Source organism: Homalodisca vitripennis, chromosome 1 (genome assembly GCF_021130785.1).
Source record: "Homalodisca vitripennis isolate AUS2020 chromosome 1, UT_GWSS_2.1, whole genome shotgun sequence".
NCBI lineage: Eukaryota > Metazoa > Arthropoda > Insecta > Hemiptera > Cicadellidae > Homalodisca > Homalodisca vitripennis.
This window is the reverse complement of record NC_060207.1, coordinates 128290386-128318283: the sequence shown is the minus strand read 5'-3', so window position 1 is coordinate 128318283 and position 27898 is coordinate 128290386. Positions and strand designations below refer to the sequence as shown.

The window sequence follows — 27898 nt, the reverse complement described above, 5'->3', positions numbered from 1 at the left end:
TACTCTTACAATTTTTATTACTTTATTGTTTCAAAAGTATAATACAAAATAAATTAATTTCAAATACATATGTTCTTTATTATGAAAACCATTTACAGTAAGACGCTAACTTAAGTTTAACAAAAACCCATTATCATTAAATAACTGACGTATGTCACGTTAAAACATTGTACATTACGCACCCAAACATACATATTACTTAGTCATTCATTTGTTGTATTTACAAATATATAAGTGATGATATCAATACACACAATGTACAAATAAAGGAACCTTAATCTACCCTATCTCTACACCAACAACTAGCAAAAATAGCCTATGTATTGTTCACGTTTAAAATTGTATACAAATAAATGTATCTAGCATGGATCAACAATAGTGATAGTATAATGAATGGTATTGTACACAGGCCGATAAGTAACACCGACCACTGACGGGAGTAAAATTTGTGACTTCTTTGAAGTGATTAAGACAGTTACAGTTTTTCTGTTTGAGAAAACAACTTTTGGGATGATGAGATTTGTACGTCATGTTTGGCTCGGCTCGTTCAAGAGACGGAACAGTTGGACTTCTCCTGCATGTTACCGTTGGCCTTCTCTATTTCCAAGAGCATTGTATGGAATATGTCAGCGACCGACTGAAAAATAAAATGGGTTAGTTTATTGAGAAACCCTCAAGTTCTACATCTAAGACATAGAAAAATAGCAGGGAAAACAATTTTAACATTGTGAACATGAGCAGCTGCGGCAATATCATAATAACACATAAAAATAATAAATAAAAACAATGAATTAGAATCGCTCCTTTGTTGTTCATAACTCTGTAAATAATTTACCTAGACCTGTAAATAAAAATAATTCTTATTTGTGTGAGAAAAGTTGTCATCAATTGTTCTTTTGTCCAGTATTTCACTACAAAACCTGTATGAACGCTGGTCCCTTGTCAAGTCATAATGCCTGCTACAACTGTTTGTCAGTTAATAGCCACACATATAGTGATTATCAGAGAAAAAACTGTTGTTCTACTTGCAAGAAAAGACGCCTCTCACTACTGCATCGAACTGAAACTGCTCCTCAAAACGAAAAACCACTCAGACTAGTCGCTTATCTTACTGTAGACCTCAAACATCACGTTTCAAAACCTGCTTCTAAAGCTTCTATCTCTGCAGAAACCAGCAACCAAACTTTATGTTCATCATTGCTTAGCTCTTACTCAGCCACTGCTATGGAGCTTTCCGCCACTGCTATGGTTAATGTTGAAGACGCTTATGGAAAATCGCACTCACTAAGAGCCTTAATAGATAATGGCCATCTCTACAAAAATGAGATGTTGTTCTCGGACCACCTGGGACTTCAGCCGCCCTATAAACTGCTGTAGGATACATTGTAATGGGAAAAAACTTCGATCTCTAAAAACATATAAAACACAAACACATTTTGTGCCATTCTAGAAGAACTAAAACTAGACCACCTGGTTCAAAGATTTTGGGTACAACAAAATATACCAAAAACTAAAATTAAGTCTGCTGATAAAAAACGATGTGAAGAGGTCTTTCAAAACAACTTTCATATGACAAATCGATGATACCTTTAGTGTTGGATTACTCTTCAGAAATTCCCAACATCTTCAAGCTTATCAAAAGAACTATGTATTTCAAAATACCTCTGACAAGAGAAAGAGAAGATTGATACAAAGACCGGATGTTCACTGGCTTTACGCAGCTGTAATGCAAGAAAATCTGGATAAGAACATGTTGTGGGTCTCAAACGTCACGAATGCTCCAGCAGACGCGCATTACTTACCACACCACAGAGTACACAAACATGAAAGTACTTCCACGCCTCTATGTGTTTTTTGCCATGGCAGTTCTCCCTCAAACAATTCAATCGCTTTAAATTTTACTCTACATGTCAGGCCTAAGCTCTACCCTAAAATCTTTGACATCCTTTTAAGATTCTGTTTCTTCGAATAAGCTGTCACAGCTAATGTAAGCAAAATGTACTCTCAAATACAAGTCTTACCTGAGTACAGCAAGTACCAAAGGCTAATATATACTTCCCAGACGATGATATTCAAGTATATGAATTGAATACAGTAGTCTTTGATCTAACAGGTTCACCTTTCATTCCTCAACGTGTGATTCGCATGCTTGCAGATCTGGAGAAGTCGAAAATCCCTCTCGCTGCAGATATAGTCCAGTAAGACATTTATATGGACGACCTAGTTACTTCAACTAAAGATAAACCGACTATAATTGAAATCTCTCACCAAATGAAAAATATGTTTGAATCAAGAGGTTTCATTCTAACAAAATAAGAGTTCAAACTCTGAAGAACTTATGAATACAGTCTCTGAAGAGCTCAAACAAAACAAGAATCTAGCTAGATCTTGAAAAAGAAACCACAACTAGTGTTAGGAGTGAAATGGTTTCTTACAAATGACAATCTGATGTTCAAGATTGCTAAGCCTGATGAGAATTGCACCAAGTACAATATTTTATCATTAGTTGCTCGAACTTTCGACTTACTAGAACTTAATGTATCAGTTTTGATCACGACCAAGATTTTAGTTCAAGACTTATGGAGTCTAAATATAAAATAGGATGAGAAAACAATAACAGAAATCTCATCTTAGAAAGGAAAGTTTCCTGCGACGAACTTCCTCAGTTATCAACCTTACAATATGCTCATCACTTAGATGAGCTTGCAGATGAAGTAACTTAGGCCTATGGAGCTGCTGTGTAATGTTAGAACCTGTAATGCTAAGGATGAAGTTGAAGTTCAACTACTATATATGCCAAGACAAGAGACGCACCGCTAAAGCTCAAAATCAGTATTTTCAGTTTTAATATTTTCAGTAAAAGACACATTTTTGACGGGATCATTGCTTTTCCCAATTCTAAAGTTACTTTGTACTGGATCAAACCAATGCTGCAAGATAGAAAGTATTCATCACAAATAGAATCTCGCAACTACAGGAAAATTTCTGTAAACTGGAGACACGTTTCAGGAAAGGAAAACCCTAGTGATTGCTTATTTAGAGGTCTGACTCGCAATGCATTCGCATTGATTACCATAACTTGTGGTTTCATGGACCTGCATGGTTAAAGCTTGATGAAGCAAATTGGCCTTCAACCAAACTTGAATAAAAAAAACATCTGAACATCTATTGCAGGAAGCTAAGAGACTCACCGTTGCTGCTACAGTACAATAACTCTTTCCAATGGGTGATCTTTTATTAAGAGCACCAACTTACAAAAAACTCTTGAAAACCACAGTTTATGTAATCAAATGTTTATGCAAGAAACCTGTGAAGGATTTCCCGTTAACTCCAGAAGACATAGAAGCCGCAGAACTGTGGATAAAAAAATTAAAAAACGTTACTTCGATGAGGTTATTAAAGCTTTGAAGACTAACAACCCCTGTTCCAAGAAACTTCGTCAGCTGGACCCAATTTTGGAAAATGATTTGCTCAGGGTGGGGTATCATTTTGTTGACCTGCTAATACCAGAAAGTAACAAGACGTTTTTGAATGGTGCGGCAGTGGGTGAGGCTACAGCCACCATTTTTATGTCAAAACAAGGCGTCCAATACCCATCGAGCTGTAGTCACGCGCAGTCTGTATATCTTTTACTTTCCTCACAGTAATTAATTAAAATGTGTGCTGCAATTGAAAAAACCCCATCACTTGTGATGTGTGTAATAAGGTTTTCTTCGCAAAAAATCATAAACCAATTGAAATATATCGCCAACTGTGTGAAGTTTATGGAAATGGAATAATAAGTGAAAGCAGAGTAAGACAGTCGTGTATAAAAATGGCCGCACCAATGTTCATGACGATAGTCGTAGCGGTCGGCCTAGCCTAGCGACTGAAGATTTGATATCAATATTGATGACAAAGTTCATGAAAATCGTTGTTTCACAATGACTGAACTGTCAGAACATTTCCCACAAATTTCACAAAGTTCATACTTCATGAAATTGTTATAGGGAAGCTTGGATACAACAAATTTTGTGCCAAATCTTTACAGAAGATCACAAAAAACAAAGACTTGCTGCATCGTTAACTTTCCTTGATAAATACGACAAACATGGTAACAAACTTTTCAATCGTATCATTACTGGTAATGAAATATGGGTGAAAAATGTCAATTGTAAAAAAATGCAGTTATGGAATGGGAGCTCACGCATTCTCAAAAAAAAAAAAACCAAGAAAATTTCTCCAAACTCTGTCAACGAGTTAGATTATGGCAACTGTTTTTTGGGATGCTAAAGGTGTGATTCTGTTTGATTCCCTTGAACGAGGATCATCAATCAATGCACAGAGGTACTGTAAAACACTGCAGAAGCTATGGCGAGCTATACAAAACAAGCGTAGACAAAAATTGAGCTCAAAAGTTTTGTATTTCCTCGACAACGCAAGTCCCCATACAGCCAATTGTACATGACGAGTCTTGGATGATTTTGATTGGGTGGTGTTTGTTCAACCAACTTATAGCCCAGATCTGGTACCAAACGTCTACCAACTCATGGCTCGCAACCAATCAGTGGTTAAGATCTCAGGCAGCAGATTTCTACAAAGCTGGAATCGAAAAACTTGTGTCACGTTATGAAAAATGTCTCAATTTGAATAGGGATTATGTTGAAAAATAGCTTAAGAGTATATATCTTTTAAATGTATATAATAAAATGTTCCTATTTCAGTTGGTTACTTTTTTATTTCAAAAAGTCTGGATAGTCGTTATAGATCACTATCATCAAGAAAATCTACACAAAGGAAGTCATTTAGTGTTGACATTGCTGCAACTCAAATACTGTCCGGATAGTTTCAGCCCGCAACCAGATCGAGAAGAGAATTCGACTTTGTAATATTTGCTTCAAAGCCAACCTAAAGCCGGTATTCCCAAAAATGGCTCCATTGCCAAAAATAAGACTTTAATCAAAAATAAAAAAAGCCTTCACTCACACTGGTGTAGACTATGCTGGACCCCTATAATAACTGTGGCAAAAAGAAGGGGAGCCAAAACTCAAAAAGCATACATTTGCCTATTTGTTTGTTTGGTTGTGAAATCTGTCCACAATGAACTAGTTACAGAACTATTGATTAATGCTTTTCTAAACGCTTTAAAACATTTTCTGTCTAGAAGAGGTCCTTGCTCATTGATAGTATCAGATTATAGAGCAAATTTCATTGGAGGGAAAAATCAATTAGAAGACGAACAAATTTATATGCTCAAGAGACTACAGAAATAGAAAATAGATTTGAGAATGAATTAATCAATTAACACATCAAGAGGCAGTTCAGTCCGCCTACAGTGCCTGGATATATTCCAAACAAATTGACATATCAATGTAAAATCATCACCATACCTATTAAAATATTTTTATGAACTTCTTGAAGGATAAAAATATTTCTCCCCTTTTTCAAAGGGAGGTAGAGGGGGGGGTCACTTTGCAACCCCTATCTTGTGACATGTAATTTGAAAGTTAAATTCAAAAGAAACACAATGATGAACAAAACATCTCTACGACAATCCTAGCAAAAGTTATGGGCAAACAACCCCTTACATCTAAGGGTGTAAATTAAGTTCTGATACGCCTTGATATATTCCAAACGGATTGAGATATCAATGTACAATCTTCACCATACTTATTAAATTACTTTTTTGGATTTTTTGATGGTAACAAAAATTTCACCCTCTCCTTTTCAAAGGGAGGTAAGAGGGGTAACTTTAAATTTTCAAATTGCAATCCCTATATTGTGACATGTCATATTAAAGGTCTATTCAATAGAAACACAATGACACTAATAAAACACATCTACACCGTTTCTAGCAAAAGTTATGGGCAAATAACGCAAAAAATTATAATCTGTAGGGACAATGACAATGTTTTGGGCATATCAACACAATGCAGACTTTGGGGGGCCCAGCTTATTTCTTTTCATAGTATCTAATGTTTCTGGTGTGCATAGTTTTAGTAAGAGGTATCTTTCCCCAGATGGCATTACAATGTAAGGGATTATTTGCCCATAACTTTTGCCAGGATCGTCATAGAGATGTTTTTTCATACAATTGTGTTTCCATTGAATAGACCTTTAAAATGATATGTCACAAGATAGAGGTTGCAATTTGAAATTTTTAAATTACCCCCTTCTACCTCCCTTTTCAAAGGAGGTAAAATTTTTGTTACTCTCAAAAAATTCAAAAAAGTAATTAATTAAGTCTGGTGGAGGTTGTATATTGATATCTCAATCCATTTGGGATATATCCAGGTGTATTGGGACTTAATTTACATCCTTAGATGTAAGGGGTTGTTTGCCCATAACTTTTGCTAGGATTGTCGTAGAGATGTTTTGTTCATGTCATTGTATTTCTTTTGAATTTACCTTTCAAATTACATGTAACAAGCTAGGGGTTGCAATTTGAAAATTTAAAGTGACCCCCCTCTTTTCCTCTTTGAAAAAGAGGGGAAAATATTTTTATCCTTCAAAAAGTCCAAATAAGTATTTTAATATGTGTGGTGAAGATTTTACATCAATATCTCAATCCGTTTGGAATATATCAAGGCGTATAAGGACTTAATTTACAACCTGTATAGTCTCATAGTACGAAACACTAAAAATGATTACACAAGCTTTTTAATTTTGTAAGGTTCTTGAACTATGCATACTCTGACAGGCTTGCCACTAGTAGGTTAAGATCTATACAAAAACTACTTGGATATTGTACACTAAGATAGCATAATTATGATGGTTGCCCAATTCCGACAAACCACCACGGTCAAGGATTGTCAGATAGCCGGCACATCACAACTTACACTACTCCTGAACGGTGAACATACTTCATTCTGCTTGGCAGATGCTTCGATGAAAGCAGCCTTCCAACTTTCTGCCAGTCTTCTACCCTCATCGCTGCTGATCATCCTCTCCATGTGGAGATCAGTCTTGTTGCCCACCAACACTATAGGAACACTGTAACACAATTATTTATTGCTTTAACTTAAGTTGTCTTAAAATCACACGTAATATTCAGAATCATAATGACAGATGATCCTTTACATTTCTGTAGCTGAGTGTTCCTATTTACATTATTAATGAAAGTGTGGGAGTCATTTAAAAGGAGTGGGTTTGGAGAAGTGGTGTGAAACTCACATTTCCATAGTTGCCTCTTTACTTATAAGATGTATTTAGGTTTTACAGGTTCATTAGACATCAAAAAACATCTCGCTTATAAGGTAAGGTTATTTAAGTATAAGACAGTGAGGTGTTGATTTAAGACAAAGTCATCACTTCCAATTAGAAATAAACTCTCAAATGATCAGATATCCCCTTCATCATTTTTTATTTATAATTTCATGTAGAAATACAATAGTGTCAATTTATTATCAACTGCAAAGACAATATTAATCATACCAAGTAGGTTAAACAAAATTAAGTATCATGGTGTCAGTAGAACTCAGCTGGTCTGTGGAGGGCCGGTCTGTCAACCGTCTGCCCAGTTCTCTCTTTAAGTCTTGTTCTCTTAGTTTTCTAATGATTTCCGGAATAGTAAAGCTTGCAGCTATGTAGAGTGGTTATAAGTGGTTTACCCTATGTTTCAAATAAGGTAAGTCTGTGTTAAGGAGTCACAAAAAAGGTACCATGTCTGGTATTGTATTTTTTAAATTATTGTTGCTTGGTATTAGATATATATTTGTCTAAATATTCTCATTGTGTAAAAACCAGATGAGTGTTTTACATAATTTGTCTATGTGGGATGTCTATGTAAGGTTTCTATCTACAGTCATACAAAGCAATTGTACCTTATTCTCAAGAACCACATCTTCAAATTTTTTTGCACTATTATTTTCCCGAAAAAAGATTTTGCTTTGTTTTCGTTGTGTTTGTAACTAGGTCAACTAGGTGTTTGATAAGCCTTATTTAGACTCAGAGAGGAGTGTTTCTTTTAACCCTTTGAGCGCCAAGTGCCGACATATCGACAAGCAGAAGTAGTTTAGTTACGAATATGGCCAACTGCCGAGGTTATCGGCAAAGGGCGGTACACGTGAATACGGCCAAGTGCCGATATATGGGGCAAGTAATACTTTTTTATTTATTGATCGCGTAAACAAACTAAATACTATCAATATTGGTACAAAAACTAAAGCTTTTGAAATATAGCTGTAAGGAATATGTATTATACATGCAGTACTGAAGCGGGTATTTATGTTTACAAAACAAGCGAGAAGTTGCGTGATTCAGAAGGCTGTGTGGTGGCGCTCTCAGCTGATCGCTTCCCGCGTCACATGGTCATTACTTGTTGTTATTTCGCGCCATTTCGCTATTGTTTGTTTACAGCTAAGGTTATTTGAGTCTTTGGTGAGTTGTTGTGTATAATTCTTCTGTTTAGTATTGTTGTATGTGAAATATGAGTGCTCCCCAGTAAAAAGAAACGTTGTCAGTCTCCTGCAAGTGAGAATACATTAGTAAGTGGTTTACAACGTGAAGGAAATGCAGCTTTTACTGATAACAGTGATGATAGTTTTTCAAGATGACACTACGAGCAGTAGTAGTTCATCTTTGGATGGTGACAGTGAAAGTGTTGATGACACAGACGCTGACCCGGACTTTGAGCCGTACCCGTCAACATCGGGACAAGGTAGGCCTAGGCCTAATGGTAATTTCCACCTCCCTCCAACCCCCAACTTGTATGAATCGTCATCGGAAGATGAGGCCCACAACAACATAGCCAGAATGCTAGAGGTGGGTCCAAGACCAAGAATGAGAGTTGGTCGTGCTCCTGTTCGAGGAAGAGGTGGGGGCAGATGTCGACCCGACCCAGAACCAGAAAGTAGTAGTTGGGATGAGCTAGCAGAAGAAATTGATCGTGGGTTTCGACGACCATCAATTTACTTTTGAGGAACAACCTGGCCACTAAACATTGCCCTCCGGTAAATTCCAGGCCTATAGATTATATCAATCTGTTTTTTTACCGCTACATTTATTGCAACACTGGTAACAGAGACAAACCGCTATGCAACTCAATTTATGTTGGCTAATGTCTTATCTCCTCAAAGTCGCATGAAGGATTGGGTCAGGGTTACTGTAGATGAAATGAAAGGGTTTTTGGCTGTCATTATAAACATGGGCATAGTGAGAAAGCCTAACATTAGAAGTTACTGGGCTAGAAAATGCGGCTCACTCTACACCTTGGTTTCGAAAAATGTTTAGCCGAAACCGATTTGAGTTAATTTTGAAATGCTTTTCATGTTGTTGATGGGAACACATTGGCCAGAATTGGTGAACAAAAACTATGACCCCTGCGGTAGATTCCACCCCGTCATTGAACATGCCAACCGACTTTTCAAGTTTCACTATACCCCCTATCAAAAAGTGTCCATAGACGAGTCATTAGTTGGCACGAAAAAACGAACAGGTCTTACTCAATATCTGTCCAAGAAAAAACATCATCGCTGGGGGAGTAAAACTGTGGGTACTGTGTGACTCAGTTACACACTATTGTTTGTCTTTTTTTTGTTATAAAGGGGCACAATACGCAACTGATAGTGAACGGGAGAGAAATTGAACGCAGTGGCTTGAGCCATTACGTAGTAATGAAACTACTGCAAATGGGAAACCTTCTAAACAAAGGATACCATATTTTTTTGGACAATTTTTTTTACCACTATTTCACTGGCCAGAGAATTATATTCAAAAATGACCTGGTTGACTGGTACAATTCGGAAAAAAATAGAAAGGGAGTAAGAAAACCTTTGCTTAGAAAGTATGGTGTTGGTCAAAAAAGGTATCTCAGGAAAGGACCCATATTGCAGATGGCATGGCGTGAAAAAATAAGCAATAAATCACAGTTTATTTTAGTTTCTTTCTAAAAGCTTGGCAAAAACAGTTCAATTTACACGCATGAGACGGGGGAGAGTTATAATAAAAAGAAAGCCAGACATAGTTCATGAATACAACATGGGTATGGGTGGTATAGACGGTACCGACAAGATGTTATACACATACTTGGATGAAAGACGTAATATGAAAACATGGAAAAAAGTAATCTTCAACATTTTTGGTCGTATGGTACTCAACGCCTACATCTTATATAAATTGAACACGACAGAAAATGTACTAAGTCGGTTTGAATTTACAGTTTCAATTGTCGACGACTTAGCGCTCCCGTGGCTGATGACCAGGACCAATGTAGAAGCTGAAATGGAGAGAGCTGATGGTCCAAGGAGACGGGGTTTACAAAAAATTTCCAAATGGTAAGGAAAAAAGTTGTACTGTATGTAGCGGCCGCAACAATCTGAAGGGAAACGCCGGAGAACACGGAACATGTGTCTGAACTGTGAAGCCGGTGTTCACCCTGAATGTTTCACGAAAACATAAACTGCCCATAAAAACCTGAAGGATTAAAACTGTAAATATGTAAATAAGTGTTTTTTTCGTGTGTTAATTTTTGTGTGTGTGTTTTTGTATCTCATTTTATGATTCAGTGCTTATTTCCACTTCATTGGCCAGACATTTGGCTTCACCAAAACATATATGCCCTAAGGTATGTAAAAGTAACTATTTGTACTTATGCTGAATAATTAATTATATCATACATGTTGTTTGAGATATTTCTTTCAAACTTTGTATTTTTATTCTTAGAAAGATATGAAGTAACATGGCATATATTAGAAATGAATTAAATTGTGTTGAAATGTTCATTATGTAGCTGCAAAAATTAAAATTTACTAATAAAAAAATATATACAAAAATGTAAACTAAAAAAATTAATATTTTGCAAAAGTATGAAAAAATATTTAAATAGCATTTGCAAATAGGTCAGATTATTACCTGCAATAACAAAAAAAAACAGAACTCATTTATGTTTATTTACTCAATTGTTATAGAATTTACCGTGAAGGTCTACAAAAAACACTGATTTAGGGACTGGCCATATTCGTATGTACCAGGCGTAATTGGTCTGGCCGTTATCGGGTTCGCCCCACGCTAGCTGCTTGGCGCTCAAAGGGTTAAGTCAGATGTATCTCTACTTATTTTCAGGGTGGTATTGTCTGCATATATAAAAAATGTCCTCATGTCACAAAGATGTTGTGACAGGTCATTGATGAATACAATAAAAAGAACGGGTCCTAAAACCAAGCCCTGAGACGTTCTCCTAGTTATCTGCTTCAGACTGGATTTCAAACACTAAATTATATTTTTCATGTGCATTTTATTTCAACTACTTGGCTATCTCCAATTAAGTATGATTGGAACCTTGATTTTGCTGTTCTTTATATGTCCAGTGGATCACGTTTTGGAAGAATGAGGTTATTTTCCAGGTTACAATCCCCAGATTAATTATATTCTCTATAAAACTAATTATTGCTGTTAAGGTTGATCTTCCTTTAACAAACCCATGCTACTTGTCACTTAACAGGCTGTTGTCTCCGAGGTGGTATCATTGTCTCGTACGAGGTGGTATCATAAAGTTCCCGGACTGTACTCACCATTTTTTTTTTTTTTTTTTGACCGTGACTGTAAAAGCCAGCGTGCCAGTAGTCTCTGCCGCAATACCCGTTGAGTAATTGTGACGAGTTTCATTGTTGTGAGTAGTTAGGTAACGTTTACAAGTTGTGCTTTGTTATTGTGTTTTATTATTACGTAACGATTTTTGTCATGGCTGATACAATTCAAGCAACGGGCTTGCATCTAGTTTCGCTTTTAACTTAAGATATTACCAATGGAAACTTTTACAATGCTTCAAGATAGCTTTTGTAAAACATTCACTGAGCAGAACTTCAATTGAAGATGATCATTGTTCAGGACGTCCTCCCACGAGCAAAACAGATGAAATTGTTGTAAAAACTCAGCACCTCATTCATGAAGATCGTCATCAGACAATAAACAATTTCGGTAGTGGTGTCCGTATTAGCTATGGAAGTTGTCAAGAAATTTTAACCAAAAATCTAGACATGCATTGAGTTGCCGTAAAACTTGTGTCTTGGCTTTTGACTGTCGATTAGAAACAGTGACATGTTGATGTGTTCAGTAACCTCAAAGAGACATCTGAAAGTGACCCCACATTCATCATAACTGGTGATGAAAGTTGGTTTTATGGTTATGATCCAAAAACAAAACATCAGTCAGCAAACCAAAAAAAGCAAGACAACTAAAAATTGCAACAAAAACAATGTTTGTGATTTTTTACATTAAAGGCATTGTGCATCGTGAGTTCATGCCACCTGTTGTTACAGTTAACTCTAATTTTTTGGTGAAGTTTTGAGATGTTTGAAGGTAAAATGTGCGCTAAAAAAGACCTGATTTGTGGAAAGACAAAAATGGATTTGCATCAAGACAAAGCTCCAGCTCACGCTTCCAGGAAAACAACTCAGTTTTTGGCCAAAAACAACATGGCTACCATTCCACATCCTCCCTATTTGCCAGATTTAGCTTCTTGTGACTTTTCTCTCTTAACTGTCGAAGACATACAAAAAAAGACGCAGGAACTTCTCAATAGCTTTCCGGACAAACTGTTTTTATACTTTCCTGTCGTGTATCCAAAAACAAAACATACAATAAAAAATGGGATTTTTTAATGGGATTATTATATTATATTATATATATTATATTATATTGTATATATTATATTGTATATATTATATTATATATATATATATATATATATATATATATATATATATTATATTATATCAAATGGGAAGCGGATAACAGCCAATAATAGCCCAGGTAAAAAAACTAGCAGACCTAGTCCGGGAACTTTCTGATACCACCTCGTAAATGTTTCAATAATCTTGCAAGGACCATTTTTTCTATTATGAGAAATTTGAAACTTAAAATATTGGCCTGTATGTAATTAGTAGTACCTGTGGTAGCACCTTTTTTCTGAATTAGCGTAAACTTTTGAGCATTATAAGGTACTTGGGAACACTTATTCTTTAAACTATTTGTTAGTGGAGACTAACTGAAACTTGTTAATGGAGAAATCAACTCATTGGAATAGACTTTAATAATTTGTGAGGGAATTTTGTCCGATCCTACTAACCATATTAGTTTAAAAGAGCTAATAAGTTTTTTGTAGTTCTTGGTTGGTAAGAGGTATTAAATTCAGAGGTAAGTATCTATGTATGTATGTAAGAGGTATGTATTGCATTCAGTTACATTATTGTGTGATAACGAGGCTCTTGAAATATTATTTTTTCCTCATGCCAGTAGCTCTTACAAAGTAGCTATTAAATTGATCTGCTATTTTGAGGGACAATTTTTGTACTATTCCATCCACTTTTATCTGGACAAGGTATCTTCCACAATAAACATCCATATAGGTATCCACAATAAACAAGGACAAGGTATCTTTTTGTCCTTGTTTATTCTGCTCTTAATATATTATCCAGATTCCTTTTGATTTATATTGTGCTTTTTCAATGACACCTGCTTCCTCAGTGATTTTAATTTCAGGTCATAACTTTTCTTAAAGGCTGCACAGGTTGTTTCGCTCAGTATTCATTAATTCCTGTTAACTTATATCTTAAAAGATCTTGCAGATAATATTGCTTTAACATGTCCATCTTTATTATCATATAATTATTGTTTTTCTTCTTTCTTGTTCTTCTATTTTTTGACAGGTTATATATGCACTAATCAATGAATTAAAGCACTAATCAATGAATTAAAAAATGTGTATGCTTCTTCAGAATTCTCTACACTATACACATCTCTAATCAGTAGTTTGCTGATAACAAGTACTTAAAGTGAAGCAAATTTTCTTCGAGGAAAAGACAGGCAATTTGGCCTGGTTGAGTTGAGTTTTACTGAGTGCTGGACCTCTAATGCCTCTTTGCTGATTGGTGCAAAGCTGAATTAAGATCATGTTTTAAAAAAAGATGGTGTTGCCTTACTGATAAGATCAATGAGGGTCAAAGTAGAACACTCTATCTGCCCACTATCCCTTTTAACAATACTAGAAAACCTCCCTAATTTGAGTATAGAGAAGATCATTAAAGCAACACTCAGCAAGTATATTGCACAACCAAACATTTTTATTGCCTGATGCTGAAGTTAGAGATTGTATTAGAAATGGCTGTAAGGCTGTTATAAAACAGTGACAGAGGGGATTTTTCACCTAGGTAATCAAACTCATGAGAAAGCTGAGTAGGAGTAGTTGCAACTGGAGAGAATGAACGAGTTTGATGACATTTTAACAACACCCATCTGTGCTAAGTGGAACTTGGACTGAAACTAAATATTGCGCTAATCAGTAATTTGCAAAAGATCAACTGTAAGCTCAAGCTACTTTATCCACAGTTTTTGCAGTTTTAAATCCAATATTTTGTAGTTTTATATATACATTATATATATATATATATATATATATATATATATATATATATATATATATATATTCTTCATCTGACTTGTTGATCGTCCAGAGAGATTAATTCAACATTATCTAAATATATCAGAGACGACAATGCAAACAACCCAGAGTCTACTGCGCTGTAAAAGCACTAAACTCTTTTAATCTAAGATGAATCAGTTACAAAATAAACATTGGCCCACTGATGACACAATATTTGGTTAGCTTAAACAATGCCACTAGTACTATTGTAGTTTGGTTTTGAGGTTAACATTCCATTGTCCATGTGATTTCTTTGATAACTACAGTATACTGTGTAATGTGAGTCACAACTGTTCCCAAACATTACTGTACTTGGCAGGTCAATAATAATATTATGAAACCACTGCAAGTACTATACCAAACTCTTTGTTTTTGGACTGCTTGATTTTTGTATTCTTCACTTATTACAGTTACATTATTTTGGATAGCTTTGGCTTATTAAGACCTTACTCAATACTGAAAACTAATTTAAATCAAACTTATTACATTCAAGTATTAAGACTTTAATTTAAAGGTTCACTTTCAACATAAAATCCACTACACAAAATGGTTTTAAATACTTGATATCCAATGAATGGGATCATACAATAAAGCAGTTGAGAAGATATATCATGAATAATCGTTAAAATATCTTCAGTTAATTTTTACCAAGTACTAAAGAACGAATATGTAACACACTTTGTACCTGTTTTTGAGCAATTTTTATTTTTGTTAATTTTAGAAATAGTATTTGCATGTTTCATTGTATATGTTATTTTAATTAGTATATAATGCTACATTATGTATTGACTTTTATCATAGATTTTATTTTTCTGAAAATCCTGAATACTTTAGGTTGTACCAAACAATACATAAGTTCTGGTTCTGAAATCTGATATTAGACTGATGAAAGCAACAATATAATGCAAACTAGGGGATATTACCTCATCGCACTCCACTAATAAATCCATTTACTTTCCTATAACACCAAGACATGTAAAAAAGTTTCTTTAAGTTTAAAGCTAATTTTTATTACAACTAAATTGTAAAAGTTAAAAAAACAATGTATAAAACAGTGTATTTTACTTTAAACCTCCGAGCGTCCATCATATTTTATGAAGTGCACACCTGTTTTGTGAGGTTTTGCAGGCTCTCCTTGTAAAATCTATAATAAATCTAAATATTAACTCAAATATTAAGTGTTATATACCATTTTTTCTGCAAAGAACTGAGCTTTCAGACTGTATAACTATAAAGTTAGAAAAATAATTCTCTTACCTTAGAAGTAACGAAATTAAAATAAAAAAAATAAAACTTTTCAAAAAAGTATGGACATGTATTTGAAATATTAAATATATTGAAAATTCAGAATAGCCAAATTATGGGGAATTTTGTCCTGAAGACAGAAATGTATAATTTTAAACAGTTTATATATGTATAGTTTTTATTTTGTACATATTTTTATGAAAAAGTGCACATTTGACAATTTTCCTAATTGCATTAGTTATATATATATAACACATTGATATAACAATGATCTTAGTCTTTTGCTATTAAATGTTATATATTTTTCACATACAAATCAGAGAATTCATATTCATTACTATCTAATTTTATATTATATAAATATATATATATATATATATATATATATATATATATATATATATATATATATATAAAAGACAGCTTCTAAAAGTATACTTGAAGAAAATAAACAGAAAATTTTTACAAAAAATATTATAAGATATTGAAATATAGCACAAAAAGTCACAATAACACACACACAAAACAATTAGTAACTATATAACTACGAATTGATAACTATATAGCAAAGAAAACAGCACAAAATACACTGTAAATGGTGAAATTTACACTTTCGTATCTCAGCAACAACAAACAAGGCATATACGCTTCACTGGAAATAACAGCTGATGAAAACGATGTAGACTAATGTTCAATACTGACTACGAGATATCCAAAGACCACTAAACACAAGGTAAAATTCACGAGCTTTCGAACTGTATAGGTTATACGGTGATTTGACCGGTATTAGCGTCGTAAAATGAATTTAAAAAGATGAATGTTCATAGTCGAAATTTTCGACGATGACGTTTAGTGAAAGTCTGAGTCGTTGAAAATATCGACGATGGACGCTTTGAGGGTTAAATTAGTGTATTTATTCATAAAAATAAAAAAGAACAACTTACAAAACTGTTTATTTCAAATAAAGTTCAATTTCATTGTAAAACTAAATAAATATTTCAAACTTATCACAACACTACCACACACAATGAAGAATAATAAGGAGATACGTAGTAGACGCGCACTCGTGACAACTGAGAAAGCAGTAATACACACCATGGATATGTTTGGTTATGGCTCTGTAGGAAATGCAGAACTGAGGAGCAGGTGGTCGGAGTTAGACAAAGGCGCTCTCCTCCCTCTGCCTCAGAGTGAAGGTCGTTTATAAATACTTCCTTGGCAACCACGATAAAGCACGGAGCGTGCACAGGATATTTTGAAGGCCTTTTGTAAACTAAAAAGATCTCCCAAGAGACATTCTATAATATTGGATATAACTGTACTTGGCATTTTGGTCAAAGTCTACCATTCTAATATATCCATCTACAGCGTGGAAAGGGTTAAATTTAGTCAGGATATATTTAGAACGTATGTACTAGGTTATTCTTAAAGAAACATTGTAGCATATCAAAACCTAATTTCAAAAGACACTTACTGGATTTTTCCCGTCATATCAAGCAACTTCTCATAAATGATTTGCACCACTTCAAAGGATTTGCTGGATGTGATGGAGTAAACGAGGACGTAACCATGTATGTCCATTGAGTACTGGGCTGGGAATATCGAGTACTCGTCCTGACCTGCAGTGTCCACCAGCTTCAGGTCATACTCCTGACTACGCACTCGAGTTGTCTTTATGAAAGCTGTAAAATATATGAGCCAATCAATAAGACATTCACGGTATATTTCGGTACTACTCCACTACTTTTTAGATCTAAATTTCCATGAATTTAAGATAAATAACTGTAATAGTATTGCTGGAAGAAATTGCATTTCTTGAAAAGCAAGGTGAATACATAAAGGCAATGTTTTTATAAGTTTCATTTAAGATTTCAATTAAGATCTTAGTTCTTAGGCTTACATTTTTGTTTAACATTTGTTGACTAAAGATATTAACATTGTGAGGCCAAAATATTTAAAGAAGTTATTTGTGTAAGCAATTTCTCAACATGGTGTGAACTGGAAGACTTTGATGTTAGTTAATTTAAGATCATTGCCAATTTCCAAGTTTCTTCATTGATATAGTAATCTCCAAACACAGTACAACAATAGTCTAAATATGTATTATGAGACACTTTGTAAGTGTATAATACATAGGCTGTACATATTTCACATTTTTGGCATAGTACCAAAATGTGCAAAGATGTAAAACATGAAAGAAACTGTAATTTGTAATTCAAGTTTAGTTTGAAGGCAATTACGTAACGAGGGCAATAACATTATTTTTGCTATGTTCTGTATCTTGTATAAGTGTACCAAATTACATTAAAAAAAATATTAAGTTGTTACCAGTAGTTTTTATTAAGAATCATCTAAAAACATTCATATAACACATCATTAAAGCAGACAATTTGAATATTAAGTGAACAAAAATAAAATTACCATTTTGGGTTTGTTTAATTGTCTGACAGAATGATGGATAAAATAACAATTAGAAAAATGATGTACACTACTATTTACACTATGTAGAAAAGTGTGCAAAATTACACTATGTACACATCAGTGCCACCATTGTTACTATAATTGTTTCGCATCTGTTTATAGATATATTCTATGCAAACAAATATGAAACAGCACTTGAGTAGTTGAGTAGTAGTGAATGTGATTACTAATAATAAATATTTCAGTGATATATTCCCCAAAATGGAAGTGAAAAAATACCAAATCAACCAAATCTTATACCGATGGCCAGTCTCGAGTAGTACACACTGATGCAATATCACCAGTTGATCCGCAACAGTGTTCTACTTTACCAGCAATATAAAAGGCTTTACGGCTGATCCTAAAAGGGTTCAAAAGTTAAACCAGATTAAATTTTGAATTTGGATATAACTGAAACCTTTATAGAAAACATATGGATAATCTGATCTTTATGAACTCCATTATGTAATTTTAATGTGCTAATACCCCCAGAGAACAATTTTCATTTTTAAGATTCTTAAAACCCAATAAAAATATTACTTTGAGTACCAAAAGTAAGTTTTCATTGTTGAAAACAAAGTTCTCTAAGAAGCATTTGTACCATGACCAATGACAGGCTTTCCACCCTCTTAAGTGCCACAGATAAACTGTACATAATACATTGTTCTGTATTGATTCTCACATACATAGTCATAGTCAAACCACTTTATTCCATAATATGTGCAAGGTACAAAAAGTAGTGTCACTACCATAAAACTAAATATTATTATTAATTTAAAAATATAAATAAAAAATGGAAACATTAGTTCATTAACCCTTTGAGTGCCAAGGGCTGATTTAATCGGCCTAGCAACGTTTCCGCATAGTGCCAAGGGCCGATCTAATCGGCCCGATGGTATTGACGAAAATTGCCAAGGGCCGACTAGATTGGCCTTTCCAATATTGGTCATCTTGTTGCTAAATATTGACATATGATATCGTAAAACGTATCAAATTAAAGCCCAAGAAATGTACGACATAATTCAAGTAGTGATAGTTTGTATATATAGTATACAATATTTTTATGTAGCTGATATCTAGAAGGCTGTGACGCGAACCGCCTGTTGTCACGCTGCAGTCGTTTTGTTTACGTTCAGTTGTTTCTGCTAGCTGTCTAGTGTGGCTGTGTTGACATTTTGATTAGTGTTTTAAAAGTTTCCTACTTTTATTACTTCAGTTCAATTTCATTTTTGAATAAGGTATAGTTTGCCGAAATGAGTAAAAGGAACAAATCGCCCTTAAGCGAAAATAGGTCAGATTCTGTTATATGCCCCCAACGGTTAAACTTTTTTCAATGAACTTAGAACGTTATAAAACGATATAATTGAGTAATAGAACTAACATTATGCCCCCAACACTAATTTTTCATTTACGTATGATTATAATGAATTACAATTGGTTACTAGCTAATCATGTGATGCCGCGCGGCCTGCCGTAATCGGGATTCTCGAGAAAGATAAGATAACAGCGACAACAATACCGATCGCAATACCTGGAAATGCTTGTTGATTGATGGAATGTTAGTTCTGTTACTCAACTACATTGTTTTATAACGTTCTAAGTTCATTGAAAAAAGTTTAAGCGTTGGGGGCATATAACGGAATCTGACCGCGAAAATACATCAATTCATTCTTAGCCTATATGATAAAAACACTCACTCAGTTATTTCATCTGAAGGATTTAGTATAATAGGCCTTATGAAATAAGCCCAAAGTAATTAATTTAAGTCTGTTCATAATAAATAAATAACAGTTGTACAGGGAGCGGCAAAATGATCTGACGGTTTTATAATGTAAACAACTCAAACGTTTAAAGTGGTACAAAGTGTTTTATTGCAGATTTCAGATTGGTATTTATGAACATTTATAAAAATAACCAAAAAAGGGCGAGTTGATCTGTTTAAGATTTGAATATAACGTCTTTAAAATGATGTCCGTCTTTGGCGATGCATTCTTCCAATCTTGCACTGAAATTGTCAAACACTTTCCCTAACATTTCAGGAGAGAGGTTGGCTATTTCTTGGCGTATGGTTTCCTTCAGTTCATCCAATGTGCGGGGTTTGTTTGTGTATACTCTAGATTTCAGCAGTCCCCACAAGAAGAAGTCACAGATGCTGAGATCCGGGGAGCGAGGTGGCCACGCAATGTCCCCGAAACGCGAGATGACTCGGCCACGAAACTTGCTTCTTAAGAAGTTTATTACCACATTGGCTGTGTGGGCAGTTTCCCCATCCTGCTGGAACCAAATTCTGTGGCGGTTGAAGCGATTTATGAGTATTTCCAGGATCAGGAAGTTTTTCAACATAGTCAGGTATCGTTGTGAATTGACGGTTACAGTTAGACCGTTCTCTTCAAAAAAGTATGGGCCTATAACACAATTTGTTACGCCACACCACACAGTGACCTTGGGATTGTGAAGAGGTCGTTCATGCAGTTCTTCTGGATTGTTTTCTGACCAATATCGGAAATTCTGTTTATTAACATAACCATTCAAATGAAAATGAGCTTCGTCGCTCATAATGAGAATTTTTTCATCTGTAAGCAAATCAATCATTTGCTCTGAAAATTCAATACGTTTTGCATAATCACTGGGCTTTTCAAATGTTGCACGATAGCCATTTTGTACGGATGAAAGTGCAGGTCGTACCTTAATATTCTTCTTACCGAGCGGTCAGACATCTGCAGAGCTGCAGCTTGTTTACGTGCAGGCCGCCGAGGACTGGCTTCCACAGCTCCTCTCACTCTCTCGACGTTCTCTGGCGTCCGGGCTGACCTTGGACGGCCTGTTGATTTTAGTTTTAAAGCTGAACCGGTAGCTCTAAAGTTACCCACCCAGCAAAATGGTGTTTCGAGTTGGCACTTTCCCTCTTGGAGCCACATTAAAACGAACTGCCGCTGAACAACAACAACACTATCGCCACTTTAAAAAAATGCTTCCACAACGAACGCACGGTGCTCAGCCGTCCACCGCTCCATGGCTACTAAAAATGTCCGCACGTAGGCTCTGCCACGCCCCTATCCCCACCACCCCCCACAACTCACTCGCTTGACAGCGCAGCAGCGAAAACCGTCAGATCATTTTGCCGCTCCCTGTATAATCTACCTTGATTTAATTTCATAAAACTAGTTAAATATATTTTACATGAACAAGAGTAAGCGTGCATGTTGGTGCAGGTTTTCAGCATTTTGCAGCAATATATAAAAAAATTCAAAACTCAGTTATATATAAATGTATTTTAATGCAACTTGGTACATTTATTCCAACTAACATGGGGAAACATAAAATTGGCACATAACACTAATAAAACAAAAATAAATAAATACTTTTTGTATCTTAAGCAATTTTTTTTTTTTTTTTTTTTTTTACACATATATAAATATTTTTTTTTTTTTATTTATGGTCAAAATATATATATATATATATATATATATATATATATACCAATTTGTAGCCTGTATCTTGCCCTAAATAATAAAGCAAAAAGTGTCCCATTATGTTAATTTTTAAGGAAGATGTTAATTTTTTAGTAAAATACTGCGCAGTAACATAAAAATAGTGCTTGGCACTGAGGGGAATGGCCTGTCACAAATGATTGGCACTGGCCGCATGACCTCCACCACTTCGCGTGGCACTCAAAGGGTTAAAATGATAAAACTTACAATTTATCTTCAATTCTTCTTTAAATGAATTAATTGTTTTTTTATAATGAATTATTCCTCAAAACATATTGAGACAGGTTAGTAAAATAATCCTTTACTTCTTTTTTAAAATTTTACAGATCTGTTTCCATTATAAATTTTGTTGGTAAATTATGTGATTATCTCACATCTCTGTAATATGTTATCTTTTGGTAAAATTCTGGATTGTGTTGGTCAATACGTCTATTAAAACGAGTATTTTATATATATATATATATATATATATATATATATATATATATAAAATATGTGTGTGTGTGTTTAGAATAGGATCTAAAAATTTTTTACATCAATTACTGATTCAAATACGTGTGAACTATATAGTGTCAGAATTCCAAGTTCAGAAAACAATATGTTTAACAGAATTATTATATCTTAAATGACTCTAAAAGATTCTTTTTTGTAGGACCAAATAGCCTATCTAAACTGCTTATCGTTGTTGCTCCACGAATGCTTATTCCGTAAGCTAAATGTGAGTGGATCAATGAGATATATATTAATTTAAATTACTAATTTTAGTGATTAGTCACAATGCATACAGACCAGTACACATCTTATTAATAACATGATCTACATGTTTATCGCAAGCTAAATTTTTATATATTTCATATAAGTCCTAGAAACTTTGTATCATCTACTTGTTTAGTCTGTCATAGTCTAGAAAAAAGCCACAGTTGAAATTTGATCTGGATTGCTTTTTAGAAAAATATTAGATATAATTAGATATTTCTGAATTTAATAAAAGGTTATTTATGTCAAAAAAAAATCCTAAATCCTACTTAGATCAATATACGATGAAATTTCAACATTTTCAAGCTTCTGACCAGAAAAAAAAAACATTTGAATCATCAGCATGCAGACATACGGCACTATCCAACCTCTCCATCACCCCTGGAAAACCTCCTACATAACTTAAAACAATATATGTTCCAGGATAAGCAGTGCGAAACTGCCCATAGATTCCATCCATAGAAGAAACTAATCCTCTGACTCAAATCCTACTCCTGACATGAACTACTCCTGACCTAGTTCCTGAACTACCACTAACCTAGTTCCTGGGGTACACCATGCCACAGCTGTGATCTATGAGCCTTCATATACTGACTTTTATTGTGAAAAATTGTTTCTTTTTTTTCTACATATTGTTTTCTATGCTTGCTCCTTTCCACAGACACGTAAGCTGATTCATTTCCTCATTAATTTTACACGACAGACACTATAAAATGCTCTGGTAAGATCTAAAAAAATTCCTATTACTTTTTCTCTTTTATCAACTGAGCCAATAATGGACTGGATAAATTCTATACCGGCCATTATTGTTGATTTTCTATGACAAAAGGCATGTTGTTGTTTGTCCAACAGTTAGACTCTAGATGTTTTAAAATTTGATCATAAACCACTCTTTCAAATATTTAAGAAAAGAGTGGGAGCAATTACACTGGCCCATAGCATGCGGAATCAGTCACATCACTTTTTTTAAAGAGAGGAATCACTCTGGCAACTTTTAAAATACCAGAAAATGTTCCTGTAATTAAAGAATTGATTATATGGACAAAGAGGTTTTAAAATAAAGTTAATCGAATTTTTCATAAAATCAATTGGTATATCATCATGTCAACAGAAAACTTGGTTTTAAATGACAAAACAATTCTTGTTAACAGATATTCAGACACCGGTTAAAATCTGAAACATGCCGTAGCAGAGGTCGTTCACTATTGGTATAAATGGAGTTAAGCTGAGTAATGTTAGGTAATACTAGTAAGTCAACGGCTGTCACAAAAAAATCATTAAAAGTGTTTCCTACAGTAACAGGATTAGTTATTAATTTTTCATTTGCAATAATAGTTTTATTATGATTTAGACTGGATTGTTTGTTTACTTTGCATATTTAATTATTTAATTTTTTTTTTTTTTGGTCTGTTATCAGAGTATAGTATTTCATCATCGAAGTATTTTTGTTTATTTCTATTCATGCACTTTTCAATACATTTTTTTTTTCCTTTAATGATTACTTTGAAATTTGTGTTTTAGGAAACTATAAATTTGTTCTCAAATTCAACTATTTCATTCTTTTTTATTTGTATATGACCAGTAATCCAGTTTTGTAATAAGAAATGTTCTTTAACCGTTTGACTAATTTTAGGAAAATCTATTTCAAAAATATAGCTAAAAATACTATGAAATAGTTGATATTTCACATCTACCGATGCTTGATAAAGCTCTATACATGTCTTAATAGCTATATCTTGTAAAAATAGTTCAGTGTTATTTAAAATAAATCTTCTGCATAGTTTTTTTTATATTAATTTTACTCAAATCAATACACTTTAATTCTAAAAATTCTAGAAGTTGAGTATCATGATCGGATATTTGAGTTATGATACCTGATAAATTTAATTTTGTACAATCTATTTTCGTGATGAAGCTATCTATGGCTGTCTGAAAAACAGCTATATGACTCTAGCTGGGAAGTCCACCAAATGACATATTATACATTTTTAATATGTTACTACATTTAATATAAATTAAATCTTTTTTGAATACATATATGTTTATATCTACAGCTAAAAATCACATGTTCTTAAATTATTACAGACTACATTAAAAAATATTTCTGAGTTCCTAAGTTCTACTTCCACATTTTAAACAAAGATTTTGTTAATATAGAAGTCCTTACTATTTCACAAAAGTGATATTGAACAATGATTAGCTTTATTATACACTCTAACAACATACTCACTATTTTCTATTGTTGGGTCATAGGAATCCACAAACTGTCCATCTACAAACTGGATGCTCAGGGATGATTTACCTGTAACATTATTACATTATACTCTTTAGAAAAATTATTGAGCTAAACAAAGTATTGCTTTCGACAAATTTAACATATTTTAACCACTTAACTCAATTTTTTTAACACTAACTGTTGACGTCTTTTGATGACACCAACTTTTAAGTAATAAAAATGCATTTAAACATATTTAAACTTCAGCATTGATAGTCATTCACTATTTCCATGTTTTTATTTCTTACTCTATGGATTATGATATATGAAATGTTGTTGGCAGTCACCTGGAATATCAGTAAAAGTGGTTTGTTTATGAACTCGTTGTCATGTGTCGCAGTCGCGGCAGCCGGCCGGCCGTTTGTTGCTACTACTTTAGTTTACGATTCTTTTGTGAGTAAATACAATGAATCGTGACAGTATTGAAGGCAATCAAGTGCTAGAAAAGTTACTCAGATTTTTAAGTGACAATGAAAGTGATGATGTATTTCAAGATGACACAGATAATAATCCTGATTTTACTACCTATGGACTAGTTGACATTGTTTTCTACAAAACTATTTATAACAAAATTTGTCTTTTTGTTTATTTTCAGCTTCTGATGAAGATTTTGATAATTCCCTGGAGCAAGTGGATTAGGTCCCCACATTAAAAAAAATTAAACATAAGTGGATTTCAATTGTAAATATTTGTAGCTAATTAAAATGACTGTAATTAAAATGGTGAATACAGCAAATAATAATGAGAAATACATTTATGTTATAGACGTACATGATGATTTTTTTCAACAAAAAAACATTATTTTTCAGTTTAGAACAAAATTTTTTGTTGACAATATTTATGCATGAGTATTTGTATAGAAAGAGTAAGAACTCAGCTAAAAACTATATTTATTTGGTACTTTGGGATTATACCGACCACACCCAGACATGAATCGTTATTTCACATTTCGTTTCTACTGATTACTAGATTAGCGTAGAACAATATTTCGTCAATATAAAACAGGAATTGTCTTATCGCAAACACCTCCCCATCCTCAGACAGAGGTCAAAGTCGAGCGTCTAGTAGATAACGTGATTGCAGAGTCTCGCCGCCCGTTCAGCTGGTGCATCGCTTTGTTGTACTTCCGTGTTTTACCTCTACATTTCTCCAAACACAAAAATTCAACAAAAACAAACATTTACCAAACTAAACTTTTTATTAAAAAAACACTCAAAACTTGTTTTTATTCTTGATCACATTCCGCCACCCAAAATGCGAGTGCCTCCGGCCATCAGCGCGGGCTTCGGCAGCACCTTCGGTGCTGCCCCGCGCTGATGTCGACAAAAGAAAAACATCCCTCGAGATAGTACCTATCAGTAAAATATCAAATTCTAGAGGGGCTAATCAGAAATATAAATTGAATTGTAATGGAAAGGCAATGATGTACCGTGCAAATCACGTGATGCCGCGCGGCCTGCCGTAATCAGGATTCTCGAGAAAGATAAGATAACAGCGACAACAATACCGATCACAATACCTGGAAATGCTTGTAAGTTTGTAATTTTGTAATTGAAGAGTTGTTTTTTCGTTCTATCATGTTTGTTTCTATAAATTTCTATTTTTGTGTTCTTCATACTGGTGTGGTCGGTATAATCCCAAAGTACCATTTATTTTAAAAAATCATAAATATGGATGGTAGTATAAGAAAGTTGTCAAAATGAGGAGGTGGCAGTGAAAGTATTAAAAGTGTGTACACAGCTTGAATTGTAACTGCATGTGGAAAAATAGTTTTCAGTAAAAAGATAGTCTTTAACACGTTCATGATGGCGTGTACCCCATGCAATATACACAATATTTCATAACTGATTAAAAACAAATTTTCACAAACATATTATTTAAAAAACAAAATATGCCAATTTTGTTTTTGAGGAATGTAATACATCAACGTTATTTCACAATGTTGGCGATGAATATGAAATTTAAAGTTCGTAGCAAGCAATCATAGAGGTTGAGGGGAGTAGAATATCAACAGGCAGTATAGCAGACTATCTTTTTAATTATTTTGTAAGCTGCATGAAAGTAAAACACCTGTCAGGTGAGAATCCTTTCCTCCATTTCACAAAAGCTTTTGCTCACTGCTCTCAGGAAAAGCTGTAGGTAATCTATTGTTAAGTATCTCTGACATGTAGGTCCTATATGTTAAAGTTGGTCTTTGTTGTTGTAATAATGTCTTACTCTTGTTGTTAATGTATAATAATTCTTGACAGCAAAATACTCAAACTTATTAGTATTATCTTGAGTCATAGTTATAACAAGTTTTGGTTGTAACTTCTTTAAAGCGTGTGTTGAAAAGAACTTATTCAACAATTTTGTGGTTTAGAATAATTTTTGTTCTTGTACAATTAGGCTATATAATATTGAAACCGGGCAAGATACCAAATCACTTGATACTGGCAATCAAATAACCAGTGTAGGCTGAATATTAAAGTCTTACTGAGTATGAATTTGTTGCCTATTTATGTAGTTGTTTTTAAATCACAAAACTGATATTTTGATCGATCCGAAGTTACGAGTAGCCTCAGGAAGCTGAACGTTGTTTGTAGATATGGAGCTTACAGATTATTTCTGGTAATAGCCTATAATAATTAAAGAGATTGTTAAACATGGTTTTATATAACTTAATATGGCTAAAATAAATCTTATCTGTTACTGACTGTTAGGCTGTTACTGACTAGCCTAGTCTTGGGTGCCCCCAAAGTGGAATCATACCTCGCCAAACACCATATCTGTGTCAACTTAGTAGTCCATTTGGGAGTTGGATATTTGACTGTTTTTAATGAGATACCCATAAAAGCTTGAAATTTCAAACAGATAGTAATTAGGCCTAGAGGCTTTCATTAAAGTTCTTCCTAATAAAGACTATACAATTTACTTACAACGTTTTAGTATTAAGACATGGAATCAAACATTATGAAATTAATTCTATTCAAATTAAATCATTAAGAATTCTGTGACCTGTAAAATTAAAGAATCTTTGAACAGCCTATGTCAATAAAAGACCAAATGTCATTGAGTAATCTGTAATACGACTTAAACTTACCCACTGATCTGTATCCCATAATTGCAATCTTTCTTTGTTTCGGTGGCATATTGTTGTAGTTTTTGTTCTCAAAATACCACAAACATATCAAAGTTAAGAAATTATTTAATTATTTTAAACCACAACAATTGACGTCCACATGTACTGACACAACGTTATTTCACAATGGAAGAAAATTCCTTAGAAAACGA

General features: G+C 33.8%; 1 protein-coding gene across 2 annotated transcripts; it reads right to left on the bottom strand.

The window, feature by feature from the left end:
* LOC124371260 (GTP-binding protein Rheb homolog) lies at window positions 1-27898 on the bottom strand. 2 transcript variants are annotated; one of them, XM_046829596.1, is made up of 5 exons: window positions 27708-27898; window positions 24581-24652; window positions 17118-17325; window positions 6819-6972; window positions 1-637 (listed from the first exon to the last, which is right to left on the bottom strand). In XM_046829596.1, exons 1-5 carry the CDS (start codon window positions 27754-27756, stop codon window positions 548-550), a joined length of 573 nt encoding a protein of 190 aa, XP_046685552.1. In that variant the 5' UTR covers window positions 27757-27898; the 3' UTR covers window positions 1-547. The 2 variants fall into 2 exon arrangements, with proteins under 2 accessions (XP_046685552.1, XP_046685561.1); XM_046829605.1 differs by having other exon boundaries at window positions 6843-6972.

Coding starts and splice junctions, on each gene's coding strand:
- LOC124371260 (XM_046829596.1), bottom strand. CDS start 27,756: ATGCCACCGAAACAAAGAAAGATTGCAATTATGGGATACAGATCAGTG. Junction 24,653..27,707: donor TATGGGATACAGATCAGTGG/GTAAGTTTAAGT, acceptor ATAATGTTACAG/GTAAATCATCCCTGAGCATC. Junction 17,326..24,580: donor TGACCCAACAATAGAAAATA/GTGAGTATGTTG, acceptor TATATTTTACAG/CTTTCATAAAGACAACTCGA.